The 13,668-nt window shown below is 28.3% G+C and overlaps 1 protein-coding gene across 1 annotated transcript; it reads right to left on the reverse strand.

Annotated features, from left to right (window-relative positions):
• Nucleotides 1-10,399: 10,399 nt before the first annotated feature.
• On the reverse strand, nucleotides 10,400-10,711 carry LOC101244167 (glycine-rich cell wall structural protein 2). The gene has a single exon (XM_004235145.5). The coding sequence runs from the start codon at nucleotides 10,709-10,711 to the stop codon at nucleotides 10,400-10,402; it is 312 nt and encodes a 103-aa protein (XP_004235193.2).
• Between the last annotated feature and the right edge of the window lie 2,957 nt (nucleotides 10,712-13,668).

Consider the following 13,668-nt stretch of genomic DNA (forward strand, 5'->3'; position numbering starts at 1 on the left):
GGACTCAATAATAAAGTGTATCACCTAATTATTATATAAAAATTTATAATACTTTTTCTTATAAAAATACAACCTGGATCCTTCTTTTATTTTTATTTTTTTCAAAAACTCATCACCACTCATAAATGTGCCTACACGACGTTTGATTGGGAGCTATAATAATATAAGGCATCTAATCCTTCTTTTTTTTTTTTCTTTATGGAGGCATCTAATCCTTCTTTTTTTATTTCTTTATGGAGGCATCTACTTGATTTTTTGTCACATAAGGCTATTTGGATTTAAGGAGCATAGTGAAAAATCAAAATCAATGTTAGCTTTAAGATTTAACGTTGAGTTGAGAAAAGTGAAGCACTCAAAATCCAAAAGGATCTCATCTTTTGTCTGTATTTGGAAATTTATGGTGTGTTATGTTGTTACTAATTTGGAACTTATCTCAAAATTATACAAAGATTTTTTAATAAAGAAAGACGAAATAAGATTCTAATTTTATTAAAAATACATCACATTATTCTACTTTTAAAATATAGCAACAAAAATTGCACATTTTCGACAAAATTCAGAATATTAAAATTTTGAATATCTTCCCTTTCATTATATTTTCTCCGTTCACTTTTATTTGTCCTGTAATGTTTTCTGAAAGTTGATTTAACTAATTTTTCAAAATTAAATTAGATTACATTAATTCGATATATTAAACAAAAAATTTAGATATTCAAAAACTATACGGAAAGTACTATAAATTACAATTTTTTGCATATCAATATGAATACAAAATATATCATAGAATATTAATCAAAATTCTCATCGTTTGACTCTAAAAAAAGAAATCATGACAACTAAAAATGAATGGAGGAGTATTAAAAAATATAACATGGGTAATATGAACATAAAGTCGTAAATTATACAAATTGATAAAGCAAATTAAATGTAGTTCAAGTACTCACGAGGCATTATTAGATTCTAAACAATAAGAAAAAATGAATAGACAAATGTATAGAGAATTGTAATTAATTAATGTGCTAATTACATTCTAGATTTAATTAGTTAGCTTAGCTGATTTATTAGTTTCTTAGAAATTTTTCTGTTTCTCCTTTACAGCTGGAATTCTCATGTATATATATACCTCAACCAGTAATCAAAGGAATCACAGTTTTTCATTCCATCCAAAATCAATATTCTCTCTGCATTGCTATGGGTTGCAGTTCAATGAGTTCATCTGAACTCCACCATTAACGTGTAAGTTTCGATAATGAATAAATTTGACATTGATGAAACGTTGAAGTTAAATTCAAATTTGTGAAATCGAAATCATTTTGACCCCATTTTTTGAGGGGCTTATATCTCAAAACATATGTAACTTGTATATCATGTATATATTAGGTATAAAACGGATGCAAATGACATACATAGCATATATACTAGATATACATACGAGATACACTATATATACATAAAAACATGTAAAAATTAGGCAAATTATATAGTATAAGGGACAAATTACTTTCTCCCTACTCTTTCACTATTTACGAAAATCTCCTTTTTTATATTAATTCGGATACATAATTTTGCTGAACGATACTTAAATTAGAGTGGACGGTTACTTAAGTATTTAAAATTTGTTGTTATCAGTTACAGCATAAAAAAAGGGATTACATTTATCCCACGTTTCACACGGACGTTTAACAAATTTACCGTTCAATCTGCATAAACCTCTAACTGATTTCGGGCATTAGTGAATTTCAAATTATAAAACTTTCACATTGTTCTTCGAAAAAACACGCAAAGCTTGTTTAAAAAATTTTGGGACGCACTTTGTGAAGATTCAAAAATGAATATTTCTATCCTGTTAAGACATTCTAGAACATGGGAAAGTGATGTTATATACGAGCGATACAAAAGTAATGGAATAGTGGTTGGGAAAAATATTTCGTTCATGAATCTTATTTCAGCAATTGCGGCTGAGTTAGGTATTGATGAATCGAAAAAAAATATCGAGATTATATATGTTGTTGAAGGTAATTCATCTCCATTGTGTATTCGGACTGTTATGGGGTTGAAATTGTACATAGAAATTAAGAAAACATGAGGTGAGATTCTTGAATGTATCCTCTATGCTTTGATACATCAGATAAAGGTGTTGAGATACTAAATTTCGATGCAACAACAGGTGCAATCGTGTGAGTTGAGGGTGGAAAAAACGACGCAAAGGCTCTAAGCATTATTGAATCAAAAATTGGTGATACATATTACATACCAGAAATGGAGGTGGAAAATTATATATCAGACACCAATATTTTTGTTGTGAAAAAGAAGCAAATGTACAAGGATAAGGAAACTCTAAAGGCGATAATAGAAAATTACAAAATAAAGAATGACTTCAATTTTAAAGTTGAAAGATTTCATAACAAAAGGTATGTTATACATTTATATGATAATGTTCCTAATAATATATATTTTTGTTTGTAATATGTTTACCATTATATACTAATATTATTTGTTATGTATAGTCGTTTGTAGAATATATCTTGTTCGTTTTGGTGTTTTTCTGGTTATGAATGTATAAATTTATAAAGGTAGATGAAAAATGTTTAAGAGTAAATTTGTGATTACTTTAAAGAATAAAGTATCATAATGTGAAAATATCAATTCTATCTTGTAATTGAAATGATGTATCGTAATGCATTATGTATCAGTACGGTCAACCTGATCAAATAACAAAGTTAGTTTGTTATTCAGATGGTTGTTGTTGAAAATTGAAGGGCTATGTTAGAAAGAATTCAGAGACATTCATAGTGAGATACTTTAATAGTGAACATAAATTTCATTGAGAATAGGGTATTAAGTAAGGTCAAGCTACTGTTGGGTTTGTTAGTGGTGTGACAGCTCCAAAATTGGGAAATCATAAAAGGAAACATACTTCGAACGATATAATTGAGGATGTTAGGGAAATGTATGGCGTTGAGATTTCTTATCAGCAAGCATGGCGGGCTAAAGAGCGTGCATTGAAAATGATAAGGGGTAAACCTGCTGTGGATATAGAAATATGCCAAGATACATATATATGCTGAAAAATGTGTATCCAAATTCATATATATGGATGCACAAGTCTGAATACAACGAATTTATATATCTTTTCATATCATTAAGGCCAATGATGAGAGGATCTAAGTTCTGTAGGCCAGTTGTTGTTGTTAATGATTCACATCTTAGTGGAGCTTATCGAGAGACATTTGTATCCGCTAATACACTCGATGGAGCAGGTATGACATGTTGTTTATGAATTTATTTATTTATTAACTTAATAGTCAGACATTATTTATTCTATATTGTTTTGTGTTTCTATGTTAAGGTTGCATATTGCCTTTGGCATACGGAAATGTTGACATGAAAAATGATTGTTTATGGACATGGTTCTTTCAACAGTTTAAGAATGCATTTAATGAGAGAAAAAAAATGTGTGTTGTATCTGACATAAACGAAAGCATAAAGAAAGGTGTAAGTATTGTTTATCCAACTTTCCTCATTTTGCATGCATATGACACCTCTGGGAAAATGTTTGTTAAAAATTTAGGAGAAGCATGACCATTCTAAGTGATCTGTTTCACTCAATTGCAAAAGCTTATAGAATAGAGAATTTTGAAAAATCGATGGCTTAATTGGATAAAATAGATGGAAAAGTAAAAAAGTATCTTCAAGATGTTGGGTATGAAAGGTTATCTAGGTTTCATGCAACAGTGAACCAGGGAAGAACGATGACTTCAAATATAGTTGAATGTACAAATGGTTGCCTTGTTGATGCACGACAACTACCTATCATAGACTTTTTGGAAGAAGCTAAAATTCTATTTGGTTCTTGGAATTGCAAAAATAGAGAAATAGTTTCTTATACAAAGGAAACATTGGGGAGGAGATTTGAAGAAATATTGATTTTAAACGCGTCAAGACAAATATGAAGGTACGTATTTGTATTATCTTTATTATATTGTTGTTTAACCCAAAAAAAATGTGTTAAATTTCTCTAATTTGTAAATAATTGTAGGTTGTTGCTCTTCTGAATTTATTTTTTCAGTGTATGAAGGTGTGATAAGATACAATGTTTGTCCTGAGGGAAAAACTTGTTCATATGGTAGATTTCAACATGACGAAATACCTCGTCCACATGCAATAGCCGTTTTGTAAACAGATATACACTCCTACTAAGCTGATTATTATAAACACAATGCATTAACAAATACTTATGCAGTACCAATGAAACTAATGCCAGACAAAAATGATTGGATAGCTCTTGATTGTGTTTTTGAAGAAGTCGTCTTGCCACCTAAATATAAAAAGATGTCTGGTAGACCAAGAAAAAAGAAAAAGAAAAATCAAGATAAAAAGCTAACAACAAAAACTAATTGTTGTGGACGTTATGGACAAGAAGGTCACAGTATAAGAACATGTACCTTCTTTCCAAAAGATTCTTGATGATTATATTTTTTCTGTTTTATGCTTTATGTGTAATAATATTTCAGGATATTTTTAATTTGCTAATAAGATTTGAACTGTTTTATTTGATGTGATTATAACTTCATATGAATGTTACAAATGAATGTTACAAGATACAAAATGTGTAGCTATACTAAATATATCGATTTTAATTGTCTTATATCAAATGTAATGCTATTGATAACTTGCTTAGTCTCATTTCCTCCTGGGCATTTTCCTTCTCATTTGTTTTTCTTTTTGTGTACTTTTGTAAAGTTAAAACACTATTTGAAACATCAACGTTAAGAGCAAAAATATTATCTTTTTCAAAATAATTTAGATAGTCAGATTTAGTTTTATTTTGGATATCATTCGACGATACAATTGACGTTGCACGAGATCCTCCATGAAGAGCTCCCCTCTTCTCCCACTGTACGTATGAATGCATGGAAAATGACTTTATCAGAAAAACAATCTTCTAAACAAATTAAAAAGTTCGAGGATTTAAATCAGCAACTCTGTGAAATGCTAACATTCACCTCTTGTTTTTAAATGTCCAGAAATTTCATCTAGAAGATGACATCTCCCATAGAGAAAATTTATTGATAGTATCAATCACTATAATATAATGAAAAGCATAAACCTCCCAATCAATAGAGGAGAAAATGACAAACAAAAAATTGTATGCGTAGGAAGAAAGGGTTTACAATTGAAGAACAAATAGAGTGTGGCGTAGTTACACTAGTGTCAGGGTGTCCAATTAAACATCCTTCGTCGTAATACTATATCGTATATACAAGTAAAATGATAAATTTAAGTGGTTAAATAACATATTTTGGACACCCTTGACACAACAATGTGATGTAGTCTAGTGGTTTCAGGAGCCTTGAAAGAATAAAGGTGCAAAAATTTTAACTATTTATGTGTTCGGATTTCACTACTAGCAATTTTTTTTTAACTTTGTAAGAAGAGCAGATTCACTTTAACACTTAAACACCCTTCGTGAAAAATTCTGACTCCTCCACTGAGAGTGTGCTGGATCATTAATGGTAATGATTTAGGAAAAAAAGAAGAGAGAAAGAAGAACACTTAGGAGAAAGAAGGAGCTAATTAAGATTGAATGTTTTGGGGAATTAACGATAAAATAAAAGGTTTAATATTACTCATCTTTAGCGACTTGGGTTGAATGGGACAGGTCATTAAATGGATATATATTTAATTCTTAAAATTTTGGCTAAAATAAAAATTACATGTCAGCAAATTTTAGTGAAAAAAATAATTAAATACGTTGAGTGACTTTCTGTGCAAAGAAGCAATAGTTGAATGACTTTTGAGTTGAAAGTGAAAGTTGAGTGACTTTCTGTGAGAAAGAATTGATAGTTGAGTGATCATCAAAGTTATTAACTCAGAAAATTTACAATACCCAAATGTTACTCATATTTAAAATCACTCTCTCATTCCAAATTTGATGGGCTATTTAGGGCATCTCCAACCCTACCTCCGTTTTACTCTCCAAATATAGAGTTTTTTATTTTTTTAAGAGAACCAACTCCAACCTAATACTTTGTTTTACTCTCTAAAAATATATTCTTCTCTCTTTATTATTATTATTATTATTATTATTATTATTATTATTATTATTATTTCTATTTCTTTTTTATTTTCTTATTTCATAATTTAAATCCCTTATTTCTTTTCTCAATAATTACCTTATATAATTTTCATGTGATATAACATTTAATTTTTTCAAAAATATATAAAATGATATTTTATTCTAAATTTTTAATAACATAAATTTCAAGAAAATATACTAGTATGGACAAATTCTAATGAGATGGAAATACAATCACATAAGCACTCAATTTTTAAAATTATTATGTTGTTTCTATAAATGATCTATTAATGCATACGGAGTTCTAAATGAACATCATTGTCCTTAATTTTTTTTATGTATAGCTAAAAATTATTTAAATCGAAGACCATTTTCGTAGTTGGAGTATGAATATCTACGATATCTTAAATTGGTGAATTAAGATCATGTTCACCCTCAATTATCATCTTGTGCAGTATAATACATTTAGTTATTATTCATGTAGCAATTCATTTCCTCAAAAACATGACGGTCTTATTATAATTGCAAAACGTGATTGTAAAATTCTGAATACACGTTCAACATCTTTTCGGCATGATTTTTGCTTCATTTCAAATTAATTATTATGTTATGTATTGTATTTTATCTTGTATTTAAATTATAATGTTATATATTGTATTATTATGTTGTATTTAAATTATCATATTATGTATTTTATTTTTAAATTAAAGTTTTCATCTTATAATTTTAATTGTGTTTATTCTTTATAGTGAAAATTAATAATAAAATTAAATTATATCATTGATGAAAATTAGAAAAAATTTAAAGTACTATTATTTCGGAAATGAAAGTACTATATATTAAATAATATATTTTTAAAAATATTATATTACATTACATTTAAAAAGAAGTACGAATATTAGATATTTAATTAATGACTTTATATATAAAATAATATGTTAATTAGAAAGTAATAGAAATAATAATAAAATAGTCAAAAAGTAAAATAGACAATGTGAATATTTGAAGAATTACTATTCACCTTTTTATATTTGAAAAATAGAGAGTGATATAGAAATTGATTGGATTGTTCATTCTCTATTTTACTCTCCAAATATAGAAAATGAAGAGTAAAAGTGGTCATTGAAAAGTGAGCCTAAATTGACAGCACTATAAATAATATTACGGAAAAGAGCGACAATATTAACTTTTTTAAATGTATTATGCAAAACAAACCATAGTTACTTTTATTTCAATCTTCTTTAATGAAGTAAAATCTATTTAAGAAAATGTCAAGTAATAGAGAAAGAGGGAGCCGCTATTTGTTTGTTTTGATTCTAAAATCCTCTTGAAACTTTTTTTTCATTAAAATTATATTTAAACAAACTAATCCAAAATAATAAACAAAATGTAAAATAATAATTTTATTTCTAGGGTAAGTTTAGTAGTCAAAATCAATATGTGATTTTGTACAATTTGATTTAATACAAAAATAAGATTTCATCTCTACAATTCATCACTAACTATTAACAAATTTGCCTAACTTGAAAATATCATTTTTCCATGATGAAATGGTTATTTGAAATTCCATCAAATATTCACCAGAGGATGAAATGGTTATTGATCATATTTTGTAGTCTTTTCATTTTCTGTTAATTTCTATGCATGTGAACAAAACATCTCAAAGTTTATTATCAACCCTTTGTACACAAAAGATCTATATAAAAGATGCATAAAAGTGTCTCATACGATAAAAATCAATTCTTGTAACATACTAATAAACAAAATAATAAAATAAAATAAATAAAGATTCAAACTTTATTAACCTCATGACCACAAATACGTAAGTATATGTGAATTGGTCAGAGGCCACCAACTTTAACTTGCCAATGTAATTTTTAATAATAAAAAGAAAATAACATTAATAGGAAAGGAATATTATACCAAAAAGAAAGGAAAAGCCAAATTACAGGATACATATAAGATATATATTTTGAACCCATAATATCAAGGAGAAACTTAATAGCTAGTGGCAGATCTTTTTGAAGTTAAATTTCATGTCAAGAGTTCAAATTTCTTTATTTTATTTTTTTTTTAGTTTATTTCTCCGAACTACTAAACAAAGTTCTAAATTCAATTTTTATTTTATTTTTTTCATATATTTCACTTTTTTTTAGTTCTTTTTTCTAAACCCCCTAAACAAAAATTCTGAGTTTCACATTTCATTTATTTCACTTTTAATTTTTTAATTTAAAAATTGGTTACAAAAATCCTAAATCCGCTATTTATACGAGGTTTCTCATAAACGAACAGAAATAAAACTATCCAAAATACGCCATATTTAATGCTAAAATTACCGAGGAAAAGCTCAAAATAGTCCCTCACCTTTGGGCTAAGGCTCAAAGTGATCCTTGAGTTTTCAAATGAAGCACTAATAGTCCCTCATGTTTGCAATATTAGTGCACTTTTGATCCTTCCGTAAAAATTTGCCTATTTTTTAACATTAATTTTATCTAAAATTTTATATAAGGAATGTTCAATCATCTTTATATATATATATATATAATAGAAATAATAACTCTATCTGAGAGAAGGTGATAAGAAAAACACGTTGTTTTGTTCACTAAAAATATTACTGCATCTAAACAAAAAACATCTTAACATATGAATTTGCGGAAAAAGAAAAAATTGTACAATTGCACATGAAATTATCGTGATAAACCTCTTGACTTTACCTGCAATACGATTTCTACTAAACAAAATAAAGTATTTTTCTTCTCACATTCTTTCATATGGAGTTGTTATTTTTATTAAATAGATAAAATGATTATTGAACATCTCATACGTAAGTTATAGTGCTAAAAATAGGTAAAATTTTGAAGGAGGACTAAAAGTGCACCAATATTGCAAACATGAAGAACTATTAGTACTCTATATGAAAATTCAAGGATTACTTTGAACCTTAACCCAAGAAAAAAAAGACTATTTTAATCCTTTCCTCAAAACTACCCAGTGTTTTAGGATACCAAGGATTTATATAATAGTCAATATTTAATTTAATAAAGATACTGAAATAATAATTTTTAAAATAGTAAAATAAACAATTTTGGTTGAAGCAAAAATTTTTAATGAAAGAATAAAAAATTCAAACAATATTATCGTAAATTCTTATTTTTAGTATAACATTAATATAAATAATTTTCTTTTTAAAACTTCACCATATAAAAATTTATTTATATTTTTTAAAATTTCCAATCAAATTAAAAAAATCAACAAACAAAAAGATATGCTTGCATTGTCAAGGATATGAGAACTCACTTTATATATGAGAGTTGGCCAAACATGTGAAATAAGTACACATAGACATAATTAATTACAACCACAAAAGTACTTGTTCAAATAGCCCTTTACCCAACAAACGAACCTACTCCCACTAGTTATTATTTAGACCATAAACTACCCGTGCTCATAATCAGCACACACTAATTATTACTCTAATTAAAAATTGGAAAATAGCTCTCCCTAGTATAGGGGTATTTAGGATTTTAAGTGGTTGAGTGCATTATTATTATTATTTAAAAAAAAATAGATAAATTTAAGATATAGATTTAACTGATTTGATATTTAAGTTCTTATCATTAAAAATAGTTGAAATTTTAAAATTGTATAGGTCTAATTTTTTCTTTTATCTATCCAAATCATTTAGAGTGGTGTTACCCAATTTTAAAAAGAAAAATAAAACAAGATAAATAAAATATTCAAATTTCTTACGTCCCTTAGAGAGGTGCACCCAATCATTATCTCATGATATTGTGTGATACTTCGAGTGTCTATTCATATATTTATATGTAAATATTTTTTTTAAAAAAATATAACACTATTATATATGATTTTAAAAGAAAAACATGATTTCATGTGAACAGGATGAACCGCTCCTACATACACGTATAAGTCCTTCATACCATATACTCCATCTATAATTCAATCTATTTGTATTGATTTGGAGTATAAGAGTTTACAATTCAAAATATTTGGAAAAAAAATTCTTTGATAAACCAAATTATAAGTTATAACTAAGAAAAACAAATTCAAACAAAACAAGAATGAACTTAACTTTCATGGAAAAAAGAATAGGCACTCATCGTGCCTTTTTTAAAAAAAAGATGTTTTTGAGCATATGAAAACATTCATCTTATATTATTAATAATATCGTATACACCACATGAGCTATATAACATAGTACTAACAAAATACTAAATATTGCACGTAGTTCAAGTCATAATACATCCCTATAGTTATATTTTACGCCATACACAACATATTAGGATACAAAGTTTTAATTTACCCATGACGTTCGGGAACTGATGGTGAACCACCACTTCCCGAACCAAAACCTCCTCCACTACCACCCGAACCACTTCCAGCTCCATAACCACCACCATGAGCCCCACCGCTTGCGTAACCATAACCATATCCCGATCCAGACCCGCTCCCTGATCCGGAACCAAAACCCCAGCCTCGGGCGAATCCATTAGGAGACCTACCCGAGCCCGAGCCATAACCCCATCCTCCGCTCGGGCTTGAACCCCAACCCCAATTGTAATCCCAATTAGGGCCATGAGCCGCACCACTACCTGAGCTAGGTGATCCCATCTCGGTATTCGAGCTCATCTTCCTTCCGCCGATCGGGCCAAGGGCTAAAGAACCAGCGGAGACAGTAAAGAGAATAAATATAAAAAGAGCGAAATTGATGAATTTCGAATGCATTTTTAAGCTAGTAGCACAAGGTAATGATAAGGTTAGCACAAAGGGAAATGCTCTTTTTTTTAAAAAATGGTTGTTATTTGAATGCCTTAGCTATATGCATGGGGGTTTATATATAGTATAAGAAGAAATTGGTATTTAGTCATTGATTTTTTTTATTTTTTTTTTGAATGTATAGGAAAAAGAAAGAAAAAGATTATTGATTGATTGATTGGGTCCGGGCAGTATCCACTCGTGACATTTAGAGAGGGCGTGGGCCGTAATGAAGCACTTGTGAATAATGTGCATGATTTGCACCACCGCCCCTTCCTACTTTTGCAATTTAAAATTCACCACAAATTTCACCATGTCTTGTCCTTTGAGGCAATTAAAATATCTTAGATAAGTCCATCATTGTGAATTCTGATCAATCCATTAGGATGAGGTGAAGTCGAAATGTTTGATTAATATCATGTAGAGATATGATTTTTAGATTTAATTCAATCCTAAAATTAGTTATAAGGAGAATTGTCTAAGTATTCATATAGATATTTTTCAGTCTGTTCTATAATAGTATGAGACTTTTACCCACTCTAACATACAGTCAAACAAAAATTGTCAAGTTATTAAATTTATATCTGAACTTTTAACCTAGTCAAATACCACCATAAAGTCACTTTATTTCCAACTTTTCATAAGGCTTCTACTCGCAATTCTCCATTCATTTTCATACCTAATATAAACTTTCAAATGTATTATTATATTAATTAATTAACTTCAAATATCAACTAATTTATATCCAAACGACCATTAACATGGTTGGCCATTTGAAAAAAAAAATGGCAGGTCAAAGTCCATCTGCGACACTTTTTTTTAAAAAAATAAAAAAGTAAAATAAGTTATTTATATTTATAAAATTTCCTCATTTGAAAAAATTACAAAAAAAACTTTTATCCTATTCTGAATACATCACTTTATGTGATGTATCAAGCGAATACATCACTTTATCGATATATTTATAGGATGTATCGAATAGTTGAAGTACCCAAAATCAAGATACGATATATCGAAACATCGAGCAACATATTATCAAAATCGAGACCTGATGTGTCGAGATATTTTTTAATGTATTCGAATTCCACCGAAATTTTAAGGATGATATCGAGCTATATACAATAATTGAGATAGATTGTAGGCTATTTGGACTAATTTGGAGGCAACAGGCCAATTACTGAGCTAGAGCCAACTTGGAATTTGTAATACGTGACTATAATAAATGTATAACACATATGTGTATCATATATATCATCTTAGATATACACAGTATATAAGGAAGCTATACACTGATATACAAGAAGGGACACCAGTGTAATTAATACAGTATATTTTAAAAATGTCATGTAAATGATTTCCAAATCTTTGTCTGAATATAAGTGTGTGTTAGAGCAATAATTAATGTTTTAAAACAATAATTGATTATCGTGTTGCAAGTGTTGTCCACAGTTTCATAAGTTAAATCACTAGTCCAAAATGAAAAGAAAAAGCACAATTTCAACGTTATCATTTTCATTTCCATGAACTTGCACTATATATGAACGTTATTATGTAAATCAACTTTCGCAAATATCTCAATTGATTAGTTATCTGAATTTCTATTTTGTTGGTGAGTGTTTGATTCCCCACGTTATAATTCACTTACCATTCCTCCTTCCCCAATCCCCCCACCCCCACCCCCACCCCACCCCACCCAAAAAAATCTTTTGCGAAAAAAGTGGATTAAGACTTTTAGCATCAAAAGAAAAGATTAAAATGATAACATTATTTTTTTAACCAGAGAGCTCGAATTTGAAATTGATAAAGTTCTCTTTATCAAGAGCACTTAAAAAACAAAAAACAAAACTTCTTATTACACTAATTCAAATCAATGGAGGTAATGAGTTTGCACCCATAATTAAATATTACAAACCAAGAAAAAAGTATTGAAGCTAATTTGTAGCGCCTAGTAATTTGCCCCCCTGGAAAATATCTTAGAGCATCTTTGAAAGGTGATCCTTGAATCATTATGGCTACCTATCAATTGCCTTTATACAATAATTATTTACTATCTACCAAATCCACAAATGTATTATGTTATGTATACTTTAATAAATAAATGTGTGGTAGTAGAATCTACTATTATACAAGTAAATACATACGTAGAAATGAAGCAACTAGATCAAATTTATCAAATTTAACCAATAGGTCGCGAGTTCAAGTCGTGGTAGCAATTACTAATGTTTATATTATGATAGATTGTCTGTATCACACCTTTTGAATCGCAGCATGACCCTCCATGAGTTTTAATAATGCGAGATATTTTGTGCACCAAATTATCATTGTTTATTTTTCAAACTAAACAAGTAAAGTAAAATAACTATTTTTAGTATATGACGCAGGTAAAAATCGATGGTGAATGTACCAAATAAACCATTTATACTATTTTGTCACTTTAAGCCCATTTTTAAATTTGAATTAATTAAATTAATCCTCACGTAAATGACAGTGATAAAAATATATATTAATAATATCATTCCATAATCTGATAAATTAAACTAAACTACACTGATAATATAAAATAAAAAAAATATGTCGCTATCTTATATTACTTGAGTCCCCAATTCAAATGCGTAAATGAAGCAAATTCCCATAGTGGAGGATGATGAATCTTAAATCAGGTAATTCAAATGCATAACTTAAGCAAATTTCCTTTTGCATACCGCATATACTCTCTTTGTTTTAGTTTATGTGATATTTTTTTAGATTTTGAGATTCAAATAACTATAATTAACAATTTGACTTTCAAAATTCAAAGTATGTCACGTAAATTG

This window comes from Solanum lycopersicum, chromosome 3 (assembly GCF_036512215.1).
Source record: "Solanum lycopersicum chromosome 3, SLM_r2.1".
NCBI lineage: Eukaryota > Viridiplantae > Streptophyta > Magnoliopsida > Solanales > Solanaceae > Solanum > Solanum lycopersicum.

What these genes read in the sequence shown, in the direction of transcription:
- LOC101244167 (XM_004235145.5), bottom strand. Translation starts at nt 10,711, where the DNA reads ATGGGATCACCTAGCTCAGGTAGTGGTGCGGCTCATGGCCCTAATTGG.